Source organism: Falco biarmicus, chromosome 4, assembly GCF_023638135.1.
Source record: "Falco biarmicus isolate bFalBia1 chromosome 4, bFalBia1.pri, whole genome shotgun sequence".
Lineage (NCBI taxonomy): Eukaryota > Metazoa > Chordata > Aves > Falconiformes > Falconidae > Falco > Falco biarmicus.
Window position 1 is genome coordinate 85767099 of NC_079291.1, and position 15919 is coordinate 85783017.

The 15919-nt window shown below is 47.7% G+C and overlaps 1 protein-coding gene across 2 annotated transcripts; it reads left to right on the forward strand.

Moving 5' to 3' along the window:
• Positions 1-5884: 5884 nt before the first annotated feature.
• Positions 5885-14661, forward strand: C1QTNF8 (C1q and TNF related 8). 2 transcript variants are annotated; one of them, XM_056338671.1, is made up of 4 exons: positions 5885-6233; positions 9034-9152; positions 11972-12212; positions 12934-14661. In XM_056338671.1, the coding sequence occupies exons 3-4, from the start codon at positions 11987-11989 to the stop codon at positions 13479-13481; spliced, it is 774 nt and encodes a 257-aa protein (XP_056194646.1). In that variant the 5' UTR covers positions 5885-6233; positions 9034-9152; positions 11972-11986; the 3' UTR covers positions 13482-14661. The 2 variants fall into 2 exon arrangements, with proteins under 2 accessions (XP_056194646.1, XP_056194647.1); XM_056338672.1 differs by lacking the exon at positions 9034-9152.
• The last annotated feature ends 1258 nt before the right edge of the window (positions 14662-15919 follow it).

The window sequence follows — 15919 nt, forward strand, 5'->3', positions numbered from 1 at the left end:
ATTTTTCTTCTGTCCTAAGTTTCAGAGCAAAAATAAAAAAACTCTCCTACAGACTGTTTTTGGACGGGTTTTGACCAGCTAAGATAATTTTTGGAGCCCAAACCACTCTTTCGACTGGGTTACACCTATAAACTACTTTTATATCCATGCAAGTAAGCTCTCCGTGGCAGCCTTACATCCCCCCTGTGAAACCCGAGCTCTGCCCGGCTGCACTCCCATCATACATATTTTTTGCCTTGAAGAGCTTAACCTAAAAATAGTTGATGAAGAATGGGAGAAGAGACGTGCCATCCCCAGGAGGGCGGAGGGGAGCTTTCCCAAAACCCTACAGCAGCAGAGCCAGGAACCAATCTCCAGGGTGACGTCCCTCTGCTTTAAGTGCTTTGGCATTTGTGTTTGCGCTTCTGTTTGCATTGGTTCTTGTTGCAAGGACATACTTGATGCAAAGCAGCTCCCCTGTCTCAGCAGGGCTAATAGATATTATTTACTAATTGCATTCTAATTATAAGTATTTGCTGCATGAGAAAGGAAGAAAGAAACTCTCTGCAGCGTGCGCAGGGTGCTGAGGACACTGCTGATCTACTCAGGGAGGCAGATGGACCCAAATCCTGAAAAAGCATCGATGTCACTCATGTCATGACTCTACTGACCGTCACACAAATGAGTTAATGCAGAACATTTGCTTGTGGAGCCCAGGTTATTTATGGGACCAAGTAAATGAATGCAGCAGCCCCAGCGGGGTGGCTTTGGGGGCACTGGTGCAGGACACACAGGGGAACATCTCCATTCTGTGAAAGGTGCTGAGCAGTGCCAACAGGAGAGCAGGGTCCTGGAAAACACGATGGATGAGAAAAGATAGCACAAATCTGGTGTTTAACCCAGAACAGAGAAGAGGACAGAAGAGGCTTTTGGTTGGCACTTGTGAAGCAAAGTAATTTCTTTCCTTAGGGGCTGTTTGAGGTCTCTCCAAAAAGGGATAAGGAAGGTTTTTCTTTTCCTGGCAGCTTTGGAAAGGCTGCAGCTGCATTCCCTCCTTGCTGCATGGGCTCCGTGTGCCTGTTCCCAGGTGGCTTCTGCCTGGCACAGCTGCTCCTGCCCACCCATGCGGGGCTGGGACGGGGACCACTGCCACAGCGGGAGGGGACACGGATGGGGTGGAGGGCTCCAGGAGGCCTGGGCTGGAGCAGGCCAGCACCAGAGGATGACTCATGGAGAGCTGGATGTTGCTCAGGTTCATGCTGGGACAGCAGCAAACCTCTGCATTTTGCCTCCCTGGTCCTGGCTAACGGAGCCTCCCAGTACAGCACCAGCAGCACACGTAAATCCTCCCTCGCCCACGGTATGGGGGCAGCCCTCGCTCCCCAACAGCCGCTGTTCCCTCTCCTCATCACTCTGGATGCAGATTTTTTAATTAAAAAAATAAAATAAAATCATGCTGCACTCTGTTTTAATCATCTGCTAGATTTACTTAACACCACCAATACAAAAAAACTCCCAACATAAGTCATCTGCAAACGGTTTGAGTTCTCTCTTGTATAACCCAGGTCCACCTACAGCTTTAAAGATTGTTTTTTTTCTTACTTGATTTTGAAAAGTCATACAAAAACCCTTTTCCATCATGACAGCCATCTCTCTGCCTCTGGTCCAGGGCTCTGACCTACGGGGGATGGGCAGCTGCTGGGCAGTGGCATGGTGGTGCAGAATGTTTACCCAAAGGGGTCCACAAGAAGGCTGGAGGGGGACTTTTTAACAAGGATATGCAGCAATAGAACAAGGGGTGATGGCTTTAAGCTGAAAGAGGGCAGATTTAGATCAGCTATCAGGAAGATTCTTCGCTGTGAGGGCGGCGAGGCGCTGGCCCAGGCTGCCCAGAGCAGCTGTGGATGCCCCATCCCTGGCAGGGCTCAGGGCCAGGCTGGACGGGGCTGGGGGCACCCTGGGCTGGAGGGAGGGGTCCCTGCCCACTGCGGGGGGTTGGAACTTGATCTTTAGGGGTCCTTTCCAATTCAAACCATCCTGTGATTCTATGATTTAGGAGCCGGGGCACATCAGCATATGGAGCAGAGATGGAGAACCTTTCTGAGGACCGCGGCTGAGATGTCCCCTGCTCGGGTCAGGAAGGAAGGGAGGCTTTGAAGAGGTTTTTCAAATGCAGAGAGCTGCCCAAGGTGCTCTCACATCTCATCCCTCTTTACATAAGGCAGAGGCTGTTTCCAGAAAAAAAAAAAAAAAATAAAATGACCTGGCCAGCACATGCCCCCGTGGACTGGTGAGGGGTTGAAGTGCTGGGGTCTGGGGCAGAGCAGGAGGACTGCAGGGGAGGAATATTTAAACCATCACATTGTGCCCTGAAGTGGGGAAGGGCACTGCAAGAGGACAAAACACACCTTTCCCCTCCTGATGTTCTCAGGACTATCAAAGCGTTGCTTTTCTTTGTCAGTCTTAGTGCAGGAATGATGCAGGAGCTCACGCTGTACAGGGTGCCCATCGCTTTCAACCTCCTCTTCTACAGTGAATGGGAGGCTGCTGCAAAACAGAAAAAGAAAACAGAAAGAAAAAAAAACCCAAACCACCAAACAACCCAAATTCAGAGTCTAAACCTAGTTTTAAATAAAGCCACCCATTTGCTTTTTTCCAAGAGCTGGGCATGACCAAGTGTGTGATTTCAGCTACGATAGTGTGGGCACTAAAATCAAGCACCACTGGTGCAGCGCTGCTCTACCCCGGTGCCGGGAGGTGTGGGGTGTTCAGTGTGCTCTGATCCCCCCACATCTGCTCCCCGCTGGCCCCAGAGACTTGGGCTCAGCAGTCCCTCGGACAAGAGCAAGCTGTGCCGCATCCCACATCACCTCCTGGCTAAGGGCTGACGCTGCCGGCGGGCAGCAGTGTGCCATGCTGGGCTTGGGTCTGTGCCATGAGCACAGGGTCTGTGGCAGCCGCCGGCTTTCCTGAGGGTCACACATGTGGCCAGGACCACTGTGTGCTGCTCAGTAGGTAGGCCAGCCCAGGCAGGACAGGGCTGGGCAGCTTCTCTAGGGTGCCCTCTGCTCAGCCTCCTTCGGAGAGGGTCTCCATGCCTCCCACGCCTCAGAGAGCCTTGTGGCACCCCAGCTGCCGTGAGCCCGGGGAGCCGGTAATTCAGTCCCAGTTATGTGAAACAGTGGCAACTTGCTGTCCAGCCATTTCTGGGTGTCCTGGAAAAATTAGGGCAAAGCACACCCCCAGCAGATAGGCAGTGGTGGGAGAAGACTCTGCAAACACACACTGAGGAAGATTCACCCTTGTGCTTGTGTTTGACCTTCCCTGCCTTTCCTGTTCATAGGATGTGACCCCCAGCACATCCTGCCAGGAATGGTTTGGCATAAGACGTTATCCCCTAAACCTGTGAAGCAGGGAGGGAAAACGGCAGCTGCTCATCACCCTGCTGAGGCTGGCCCCGGACCTGCTCATGCAGAAGCGAGGTGCTTTGCCAAGAAGCATGGAACCGTGGGGGCGACACCTTCCCTTAGCACTGGCCTGTTCCCAGGCGTGTGGCCGTGCACCTGCACCTTCCCCCAGCACCACTGCAGGGGCAGTTTCCATTGCTGCTGCCCTTCAAGACACTTTTGCCACCTTTACAGCTCATGCACAAAAGCCAGAGATTTTATCATGGGTTTGTGTTTTTTTCTCCTTTCTCCTGCCTAAAAAGATGCTGAAATCTCCCAAAGCAAAATTATTTCCATGTGATCCCAGCACTTTCTCTCTTGGCTGGAACACTTGCTGTGGTTTTGGGGCTGTGGTTTTTTTGATACATTTTTTTTTTTCTATTCACAGATTTTTTGGTCTTCATTTCCATCGTTGTGAGAGGCACCGTGCAATCCGACAGACTGCCTGTGAGTCCTAAGGAAACTAGAGCAGGACAAAAGCACAGGAACCCAGCACAAGTTGATGCAAGCAAAGAAACAAAACAAAAAAAACCCAACAACCCAAACCCTGTTTTTGCAAACAGCCTAGCTGCTGGGTTTCATAAGGAGTCGGCCTGACTTTCAGTGTTTCATTTGGACTCCAGCTAGGAAGCTGCAGCTGCCATCGAGAACTGAAATACCTGGATGAACAGCAGCTTTCATATTATGCATCCTGCTAAGCAACAGCAAGGACAGTAAGAGACAGGGGTTCTGAGTCACAAGGTAAGTTACACGGATCTGAATAAGTTGGGGAAAAAAAATACTATTGCTATAGGGAACAAAGTGTTCCTGCCCTGCAGAGGCAGGTTGCTTGGATGAGTCATAAAGAGAGGTGCTCTGCCCGTGCTGCTTGTCTTGCTTTTTCTGCTTCACTGCAGCAGGCAAAGTGCGTGCAAGGCCAGGTTATTGCTGAGCTGGCTTTAACATGTTCCTGCTAACACTCACCATTCCGTTAACCACCCGCAGCACTCCAGAACAATGCTTTCTCCTAGTCTGATTTTGCACTTAGCTGTGTCTGGGCGGTGGGACGGGGATGGTGCCTGATCTGATGCAGGCTCCTCCGCTGCTGCAAGAGCCCAGGGCAGGAAAGAGCCTTTTCCTGGCATCCTCTGCAGACATGGAAACTTTCAGGGGACTTGGCTTTTCCAGCCTTGCCAAGCAACAGTAGCTGTTTGAAATGTGCTGCTCGCTCCTGAGACGGGGTTTGCAGCGGTGCTGGGACAGGATGGTCCTGCTGCTGCCAGCACCTGTGTCCTGGTGCTCCCACCCACGCTGGTGGGACAGCACCCGCTGCAGGGACACTGCTGCACGCTTTATTTCAGCACACAGACAGCCAGGTTCCCAGAGCAGCTGAGTTAGTAGCGGCAAGTCACGGGAAAGCTGCTTTTCTTCTGGGAAGGGTGAAGAGGGTTGGGTGCCATCCACTTCATCAGGGTGATTTGCTCTGTTGGAGAAGCTGCCCTGGAAATGACTTACTGTAACTCGCCTGTGCCTCAGCATCGCCAGGCTGAATCACCGCCCGGGCTTGCCATGGGGCTGGGAGCGCTTTCTGGGAGCCGCCCAGCCCAGAGCAAGGCTGTTTCAAGGACATTGCAGGCATGTTCCTGGCATCAGAGCTGCAGGCAGGGATGAGGAGGAAAGAGGGAAGAGCTGTTTACTTAGGAACAGGCAAACATCCTTTTTCTCCCTGTCTGCATGAGGTAAGTGTGATAACAGCCCCTGTCACAGACCAGGCAAGGTGGTACCACACGAAGATGCAGGTGCCCACCTGCACGGGACCATTTCCATACAGGCACAGCCTCGCCCTCCACAGCACCTGCAGGGGACTGTGTTAAATCCACAGAGCCCCCCAGGTCTAAGCGTGTACAGGTAATAGGAAGGGATGCTTGCTTGGGATCCTCGTTTCTTCCTACGTCTGGCAGATGAAATCGCAGCTGGATGTAGCACATGGTGACTGCATGGGCTGCTGCTGCTCAGGGACAGCTGCTGCTCAGGGACAGCCTCTCCTGGGACAGAGGAATTAGGGCAATCCACCCTCACTGGAAACAGGCACATGCTAAAAAAGCACCAGAAAATAAACCCCAAACCAAACAATTAGAAATGGAGCTACAAACTTGCTGACCAAATCTTCACCCAGGCCATTCCAAGTAGGGATGCAGCTAACACCCCCCAGCCCCCTCCATAGTTGAATCCTGGCTTTGCCTCCGTCCCTGCCCTGCTCCCATCTTGCAGGGCTGGAAGCGACCCAGCTGTCTCTAGCAGCACGGCCAACTCCTCTCCCGTATCACCCCAGCGCGTTGTATAAACACTGTGGACAAGAGGGCGTTAACATCGGTCATCTGCAAATCACTACAGACAGTGGAAAATTTTAAACCGCGTTGCTTTTTGGGATCCAAATACTCTTGTCTGTGAGCCCTCAGATCACTTCACGGCTGCAGACAGGCTCCTGGTGCTCAGCCTAAGTGAGGCATCTCTGTGGCATCGTGTCAGAGAGGCATTGCCCTGTGCTCAGCTCTGGCACCACCGGCAGAGGAGCACCTGAGCTGTCGTGTCTTCATCTTGGAAAATGCACAAGTTCCTTCAGTGTTTTGGGCTTTTCTGCAATAAGTTGCTCATGAAGAAATTTTAGATCCTCCTAGGGAAGAAAATAACAAAAATCTGAACAAATCATTTCCCGAGGAAGTCCAGTGTCCAGACAAACCTGGCCCTAATGATGCCTCATTTCCTGCTGCTGGTGATGCAGGGAGCTCTGGAGCAGTGAGGAGGTCGAGGCTTGAAAGAAGACAAAAGGTAAAAAAGCAGAACTGAAATATTTTCCAACTCTGGAATGATGCCGAGGTTTGTGGCCGACACATCCATGTGTTTTCCATCTCTATGGTGCGAGAAAGGTTTTAGTCTTAACGGCCCTCTTGGGTTTTCAGTCAGGACTTGTCGCTAATTAAAATGGGCAGTGACTGGCGTTGTCCTGTCCACTGTGAATTTAAAGCAAAGATAGTCATAGATGTTTTTCCGAGTAAAGCCCTAGGAATAACAGGAAGGAAAACATTAGCAGAAATTTAAAGTGCAGCTCAGGGATCCAAGAGCAATTTTTGCCTCGTGAACTCTCAATATTGCAGCATGTGTGCTCAGCACAGTTATTAGCGGGATTTATTCTTCGAACATCCCTGCAAGGTAAGGACATATTTCCACTGTACCCAGTGGAAACATGGGCTGGGTAAATGAAGGTAGGTCTGTGCCTTTGCCATGACCTAACCTCCCACAGCAGCTGCCCACAGTGCCAATGGACCAGGCAAGGTCTGGCCAACGTCACAAACTCCACATTGCTAACCAAAGGGAAAACCTTTTGGGCCAGCCTCCAGGCTGGCTTGCTTTGCCTTCTTGCTTTATTTTCTCCATGAGCCAAACAAGCAAGCTATTTTTGCAGATACTATGGGGATTTCTTATCATTTCTATTGCCCAGATGTGTTACCCTATATCAAAGTGTTAAAATTCTTCAGGTACACAGAATGATTAAGCAGCTTTGCATGAGCAAATGTGCCTCGTACATAAGCTGTCTACCTTGAGCTATAAGATTAAACTCAATCATGAACCAAAAAAAAAAAAAAAATCAATCAAGATGCTCTCTCCAGCTGTAACAGTGTCAAGAAAATATATTAAATAAGAATTTGCACACAGGAAGAAAGAATCACATAATTTAACTCCCTGAACTAGAACTAACGGTTTCTACCCTTCTCTAGCAAAGGTTCGTGGTATCTCTAAGGTCTTGCTTGGGAGGAATTTGGCTTTAGTGGCAGTCACTGGGAATGCCAGGTGTCACTGGAAAGCCAGCACTTCCCATGCAGGTCATTCATAGCAGGTAAACCATGTGTAAATAAAAAGTTTGATGGATTATATTTAAGTCAGGGTATTTCCAAGGTCAGCTCAGAGGAAAAATACATCATTTAATCCTCTGTTCTGCTTTGGACTGAGCATGGTAGAAAGCAGCATCCCTGGCTTGGGCACTGCATCTTCACCAGCACTGCGGGGCAGCAGCCCTTAAGGGGTTCACATTGCCAGCTCCAGTTAAAGACACACACCCCCTTTCAAAAGGGTCCAAACAACGGGAGTGTTTGAATTTAATGCAAGGAGACTGGTGTTTTAAATGGCTTTTTCTTCTTGTTTTGGGCCAGGCAGAAATACCTGAAAAAACAATCCCTTTTGGTAATATTTTAATATTGTCTTTTGACGCAGGAATTCAGAGGAGAAGAAAAGGGACAGAAAGAGCAAAGAGTCTTTTTAAAACCTTAGCTAAAGGATGGTTTCAGTCAAAGAAACCTTTCATTATGTTTAAAGAGGTCTCCAACAGTAACATACAGCCTAATGTTATAACGTACACAACCCCCAGCAATCATCATCAAAACTCACTGATATGAACTGCCTTTTCATCAGGTTCAGGTGTCTCATTCCATCATTCATAAATTTTCATTTGGTTTGCCAAAAATATTGCCCAAAAGATAGATCTACCCATTTAGCACATGCAGAATTTCCTCCTCAGCATCAGATTAAATTCACGCTTATTGCTGGGTTTCATCCTGGTCCCGCTTGCAGAGGCTGGGGGCTGCCTGTGCCTCCTGGCTTTGGAGTGTGGCGGCCTGCAAGTGTTTTGGGAAGAGCAAATAATTTATCTTGAAATTACCTATTGCAACTGAACAGGCTGCACACTCAGCCCATGGTGAGTTTTCTGCTTCGCAAGCATTATACAGGAAGCATCAGGAGCATCAAAACAATTTATGTTTTTCTACATGTCGCTGCAAGCTTTTCAACTGAAACATTTCAAACTCATCAGCTGTCAATCAACTGTTTCAAAATGAACCTGAGCTAAAGCAGAGCCAAAGAAACCAAACTAAAAGCAACAGTTTTGCAAGACTGAGGGCTGAGACCATCTTCCTGCCCTCAGGGAAAACATTTACAGACTGCATCGCTTCCAAAGACAGGAGACCAGTTCTCCTCCCAGCCATTAGGATGTCTGTGATCCAGCATCATCTCTGGGGTTCTCTACCAAACTGCAAAACCAAGTTTTCTGAATCGAACCAGTTTGCAATTTGCAGGTTTCCAGCCCAGAAGTCAAAGACAATAATTTATAGTTCCAGATTTAATCTGTTGCTTTCAGGATGCGCCTGTCCATCTCCAGAGAGGTGTCATGAAGGATGACCAAGGAGGAACGTACTCAGTTTTGCAGCCTCAGGGCTCTCAGTGCAGTACTAATGCATCATTTCAGGCACTAACGAGTGTGTCAGATGGCGGTGGGGAGGAGGATGGATGTTCGCCCCATGCAGGGATCTGAATGATGTGTGGAAGAGGCAGTGTCCCAGCCTGGGCGCTGGTGAGTCATGGCCACAGTGGAGCGAAGCCCAGTTTGTTGTTCACTGTCTTCTGAAGAAGATAAACCTGTGCCACCGAAGTAAAATCCATCATCTCCACATTTGACAAAATAAGGTCACAATAATTACCTTTAAGGGAAAAAACATATGGCTAAAGCCAACCTCTTGCTTCACCTCACAGATCTTAAGTTACAAGTTTCATCCTTTTTATATCTATTTTTTTTTTTAAGGTATTAGATTTGACTTCACTGCTACCACAAGCATTATATTTGCTTCTCCTCTGAAATTTGGCTCAAATCATTCTTTTCTCCAGATTGACACAATCTCGTTCCAAGGAAACCCTTACCAGGTTTGTTCCCTTTCCTGCTGCACATTTGATTTCTCTGGTTTGAGGTTCTCCTTCACCTGACTTCTGGGTTTGTGCTGCGTGTCTTTCAAACATGAACCCACACTGCTGGATCCATCATTCTTTTCTTGCAGTCCTCTTGGGCTCTTTTCTCTCTGCTTTTTTCCTGATTTACATCTTCCCCTGTCCTCTGCCTGTTACGAGCAGACTGTGGATCTGAAACTCTGTTCAAATGCATCATTACGGTTTCACCTGACCACGGATATCACAACCAAATACATGTCAGGCAATGGAATTGTGTGATGCCATTTAAACAAAACAAAGCTGAAATATGATCTTTTTAAGATTTCTTGAGGGAAAAGACAACATTTGTTTTAAAAACCTTCAGTCACTTTAAATCCTTTTAAATGCCAGGTTGCCGAGCTAACCTCACTGACTGGTGAAGGAAAATGTAGTGGGGAGTGTCAGCTCTAGGATGCCCTGAATTACCTGGATCATTGCATCATTTGCCCCCCTTTTTTTTTGTTCCAAATGCTATTTCTAGGTGATAACTTGAGTAACTGTTCTTTCATGAATCACACAAGCAGCCACGAATTCTTCAGTGGGTGCTTGGATTGCTGTGATGTAAAACCTGCACAACCCGAACACTGGGTTTTTTCAGCCAGACTTTTTTTTCCCCTTAACTTCTAAAAATAGGAAAGTCATTCATCTTTGGGACAATAATGGCCTATAAAAAGGTAATTTCTTCATATTTATTAATCCTTTCCCTTCTGCCTGTTATGAATATCCCTCCTAATGAATGCTCTTTCTCCTTCATGAAGGTATTATGAGCAATTATGTCCTCTGGCTTTAATGTTCTGATAATGTAAACACACCCCCTATATTTTATCCCCAGGATATCGACTACCCACACTCCCCAGAAGGGCTAAACAGCTTTCAGTCCCAGAGAGGGTATATTGGCCCCAGGACTCTGAGCAGACACAGGGTCTTCTTTAGACCACCATGTATATGCACAAACATTAATTTCTGCAGAGACCCCAGAAACACTATGCAGACCCCAAATGCCCCCCCTGCAGTGCAAACTTTCTGTTCTGGTGATACACAGGCTGGTTATTTATGACCCCTGCTGTCCGTTTAGCCTTGCATTGCTGTTCCTGTTCGGCAGCACAAAGATGGCTTAAGTGGATGAAAATTAAAAAGGATCTAATGGAAATGAAATTCAGGCCCTGAACGCTGACATAAAAGGAATATTGATCCCTCCTCAGACTTGTACCTAGAATGAGGTACAACAGAAAGATCATTTCAAGTTATGACAGATATGATGAAAGAACTTTCACCGCTGTCAGAAGGAAAGTTACATTGCTGCTAATAAGTACTCATCAGGTTTCCAGGGAGCTGGGTTACACCAAGTCATAAAAGGTGTGAATTACAGTTCTTTTGGGGCAGGTAAGAACTAGAAGAAAGCATCTCCCAAGAATGCCAGTACAGCTCAAGTACCTTGCCCCATACTGACACTTTTTTTTTTTTTCCATCTTCTCTCAACTGGTTCATTTTGTGCCCTGTGAAGCCTTTGCAGCGCTCCAAGGCAGGAATCCCTCCCCCTGCAGATGGGACCTGTGTGTTCACTGAGCTATTTCTGAAAGTCAGGACATCCCACCACTATCTTCCTCACCTATTCCAGGAATTAAAGCTGGTAGAAGAGAAGCTGTAATAGCTGTTCCCAGCCCGAGGTCAACAAGAGTCCATCTGACTAATTGGAGTTTGGATAAAGTTCAAAAAGGCATCGGTCCAAAATTTGTCTTCTATGAAACACCTCTGCAATCGGTAGAATGGCACTAATTATCCATGATACAAGGAGGTAGTTGCCTGTCTCCAGCTCTACTCCCTCCCTAGGGAAGAGGCTGATGGAGAGCTACAGAAAACTCACCCCCTTTGCACCACCTGAAACATTTTCCTTCTGTTCCTTTCACCCAGCATTCAGGGCCATTGGAGCTTGCCAGTAGCAGATGAAAATGTAATAGATGATCTCAAAAACTAGTGCTTGTGCACAGCAAATCCAAGTTCAGTCTGTTGCAGCTATTTGGCTTTCATTCTGTGCGTTGGAAAATAAAAATGGGAAGCGAACACAGAAATTCTGCTAGGAAGAGCACAGGGGTATGGTCAAAGACACAAACTGCCCAGTTTTGAAAAGAGGTCGCCAGCAAGAGGCTGCGAGAGACTAGCTAAATAGACAAATGTTAAATAGACAAATGCTAAATAGACAGATCCTTTTGATTTCTTCTAGTTTCATTTCCCTTCAGGTTTTTCCTCAAAAAAAAAATCCAGTTTAGGCTCTATATATTTAAATCAAGTTTCATTTTCTGCATCTGATTTTGACTTTTTCAGGATGGCAATGCAATAAAACCAGCAGAGCCAGCGCTTTGTGTCTTTTACCCAGCACCTTTTGCAATGGCTGTTCCAACAGCAGCCAGGCAGCAAATGTGCCTTGGGCAGAGCTTGCTATGACAGCTATAAGAATCTCAGCCTTAGCTGCCCATCTCAACAGGTTTGGGATTTTTTTATTATTATTTTTATTTTGTTTACCTGATGCCTCTTGTCAGATATTTCAGCTGTGGGTAATGAGACAGGGATTGCCTTTTCCGTTGCTTGTAAGCAGTACACAGTGGGGCACCCTTCCTACCTGGAGCCTCCCGATGCCACTACAAGATAAGCTAATAATTAATCAGAAGAAATGCACCTCGTGGTAACATTAACAGATGGCCCATCAGAAGCTCCGATTTGAATCACCATGTTAATCATTTCTATTCCTTTGCTCGGTCCAGCTGGCTCCGCTGAAGATGAGTGCTGTGCTTCTCCTGCTCGTGGTGTCCACCATGAACGTCAGTGCCCTGCTGGAAAAGGGTCAGCCGAGGCGAGAAGCACGGCGCCTCTCGTGCGTGCGATGCTGCGGGCCTTCAGAGCAGCCCACCTCCATCATCTCCTCACGGTACACAAGGATGAGCAGCGACCCTGCCTATTCGGTACCCAAAGTCCAGCCCACTATAGATATCACCATCCTCAAAGGTGGGTAAAGCTGACTACAGTGGTAGTATCCTTTACCTGACTTGCTCACCCTCATTTTGCAAGCTGTGCTCCTCCCTACACCGAGAAACTCATCCATCTTATATTGACCATAAGAGAAGGTCAAGGGGTGCCAAGGCACGGGCTATATGTGCGTGCAAGTGAGAAGAGTAGGCAAAAATCTCTAATCCATCAAAAAGCAGAATCACTGGGAGCTCAGGTTAGGTCACACTAAAAACCAGATGCAAATGTTATCACAGAACTACTAAATGGAAGAGTTAGAAACTGGGAAAGATGCTCACTCACTTTTTCCATTGCACATTTGTCTCGGCCAGGCAGGCAAACAAAAGTTAACTGTGTAATACAGATGTGCCAGGAGTCCCGTGAGTTGGGGTACACAGAACAAACCCAACCTCCTCCCCCAGGTCCAAATTCAACCTCAGCAAAATGAGTAACCTCTGCACCGAGGGGCTGGGCTTACGCATGCTGGAGTCACATAACGGGGCTGGTCCAGCTGTGGAACTCCACAGCTGGACACGGATCATCGGCACCAAAGGCTCAGTGAGGCCAAGCTTTCAGCTGGCATTTGCATCATTTGAGGATGAGGAAGGTGCCACTACCTGACCAATGCCTCCAGACACCTGTACTGGTAAATCAGAGCTGTCTCCAGCAGGATGTGCCCGCAGCTTGGCCTTCACATGCTTGTTTTTCTTTACACTTGCAGGTGAAAAGGGTGAAATGGGAGAGAAAGGGTACCCCGGGCCAGTTGGGAAGGAAGGAGAAAGAGGGCTTCGTGGCTTCAATGGACGGAAGGGACAGAAGGGCCAACCTGGCCCACAAGGCCATTCCTGCAAGCAGCTGTACGCTGCCTTCTCTGTGGGTCGGAGAAAACCCCTTCACAGCTCAGACTACTTCCAGCATGTCACTTTTGACATAGAGTTCGTGAACCTCTACAAGCACTTCAACATGTTCTCGGGGAAGTTCTTCTGCTATGTGGCAGGGATCTACTACTTCAGCCTCAACGTCCACACCTGGAACTTCAAGGAGACCTACCTGCACTTGATGAAGAACGAGAAGGAGGTGGCCATCCTCTATGCCCAGCCCAGCGATAGGAGCATCATGCAGAGCCAGAGTCTGATGCTGGACCTGCAGGAGGGAGAGGAGGTCTGGGTGAGGCTGTTCAAGCGGGAGCGAGAAAACGCCATCTACAGTGAGGAGTCTGATGTTTATATCATCTTCAACGGCCATTTAATCAAGCCAGCCATAGAGTAGCCATTTGTCAGCTTTAGGCTCAAAGCTTTGGTAGATACATTAGTGTCTCCCCTCTTAGAAACGCATATGTCTAGTTCCACTTGGAACGGTTACAGGCCTCCTGGCCTGCTGACAGGGCGGTCTGTCCATGCCAAGGAGACCTGTGTGGGTGGAGGTGACTGTTTCAAGGCGATGCAAGCTACACAAGCGCTGAGAAGGCTTCAGCCCCTATGTGCCCTGGAGAAGACACATGCAGGAGGCCCTAGTTCTTCAGCCCTGTATAAATCCCCAGTAAGATCCCTAAAAAGTTTGCCAAGCCAGTAGCAAAAATGTGATTCCTTTGCTCTGCTTTAGAGAATACATTTCAATTACATCTGAGGATCGTCTTCAGATGCCAGTTATCTGGGTGCTCATTAAGGAATATCATTACCTCTATACCACCACTTGGGTATCTGTGCAGGGTGCAATATTGCTAATCAGAGCCCACACTCCCCAGCGTCAGGTCTGCTCCACTCAGGTAGGCAACAATGCACCAGTGTTAAGAACAATATTTTGCACAGGACATTTAGTCTAAATCACATTTTTTGTTCCATTTCATATATTATCGCATTCTGCAAGCATAATACTAGAATTAGATAAGTAATAGCACATCAGTCTGGCCAAGCTTTTTCAGAGGCACATAGTTTCAAGCAAAGCTGTAGCCACATGCTATAATTTTGCTAGACCGTACTGCTAGCAATACCCACACCAGCACATCCACCACGGCTGGGAATGTGCGTATTGCCCATTTTAAGGAAAATGGTGAGCCCTGCCTTAGGATCCAATTTGAGTGCTCATTGCCAAGCTGGAATTTGAGGCCATGTTCATGTCTGATAATTACCACCTTAATAGCACCCTCATTTCTGGAAAGTGCAGAACACTGGAAACTAAAAAGGTGCTTTACTGCAGTGATATTTTAGGGGATTTGGTTTCTTTTTTCCTAAAACGTTATTGACGTAACAGGGGAAAGGTACATGCAGCAGCAAGAAACATCATTTCCCCCAGTTCCCTCTTACCCATTCCCCCAGTCTGTTTGCATCCCCAGCCATTTGTATGAAGGATGCATGGAAAGCTCTCGCTAGGCAAACCGCTTCACTGCTGTACCTCGCCTTTCCACAGCTGTTTGGAAAAGTAGCTGAAATAAAGATATTGCTTGAGTACACTTGCTTTGAGTGTCCTGGTTTTGTTTTGTATTTTTTTTCTCCATATCCTTTGTCACAGTGCAGGGCTAAATGCACTAGACCAAACATCCATTCCATGTAACGGTCTTGGGTGGCAACTGTAGTTACTTTAACACCAAAGGACTCCAGAAACCAGACTGACACCAACTCCTCTCTTTGCAGGCTAGTAAACAGCCATCATCAAGTATGAGGATGGAGAGAGAGGGGTTAATGACACCTTGCTGCAAAATAAGTACCAAATCTTTCAGATCTCACAATCTTTGTGAAGATAGGAACTTTTAAGAACCTATCTGCCAAGTAAATGCATGATGAAAATGGGTCTACAAGCCCTGAAACATGTCTGCTCCTGCTTCCTTCATAGCCTGCAACCCTGGAAGGGAAAAGTGGGAAACTTGTCTAGCTTTAAAAAACACTCCCAAGGGCATTTAATGCAGATCCTCCACCGACCTGCTCTCAGCTGCCCCGGCTGCTTGGGTCAGGCCATTGCACAGCATTTCCACCTCACCCTCCTTCTAAAAAAGCTTCTTAATCATCTGTTCCCACCAGGGTGATGGTAAAAGCCCTGATGGCTGCATTGCTTGTTTGCAGATACCACTTAGTGCTGAGAGCACCAACAGGGAGACACAAGCCCTGAGCAAACACACATGCCAGCAGCAGCCTTCCCACTGCACCGGACCCAGGACATTTGCAGACTCTTCCCCAGCCATGTCCCAGCTGTGAGAGCCACAAAAATCTTTTTTCCTCTCTTTTGTCCTTAATCCTAATCATCCCCCACTCAGACCTAGATTTTGCAGCTACAGAAAGTCATACTCTGGGTGCAGGGTACTGCTGGCCAAGGACCTCATGAGATTCCTGCAGGGGAGCAGGGATGCTGCACTAGGGCTGATGCGGCTGCAGGGCTGCCCACCATTCCTCACACATCAAGCAGTTTCACCACAGGTTCAGCTCACTCCCACCTGCAGTTCACTGCATTGAGTGTAATTAAAAAGAAAAGAAGGATCCAGCTGGAGTTATTGACAGTGCTTAATCCAGCACTGGGAAAAAAAACGCACCCAGAATGTGTTTATGTTCAATCCACACTGGTTTTGGAAAAGTTACTTTCTACTAGGAAGCAAGAAAAAAACCCATCCATCCATATCACTAGATAGGCACATCTCCATAACACCTGGACACACAGTTAGAGATAGTCTGGTTATCAAAGCAATAGGACACACTCAAAATGCTCATGACTGATACGCC

What these genes read in the sequence shown, in the direction of transcription:
- C1QTNF8 (XM_056338671.1), top strand. Translation starts at nt 11,987, where the DNA reads ATGAGTGCTGTGCTTCTCCTGCTCGTGGTGTCCACCATGAACGTCAGT. An exon ending in AGATATCACCATCCTCAAAG is followed by an intron (nt 12,213 to 12,933) that starts GTGGGTAAAGCT and finishes TTACACTTGCAG; the next exon opens with GTGAAAAGGGTGAAATGGGA.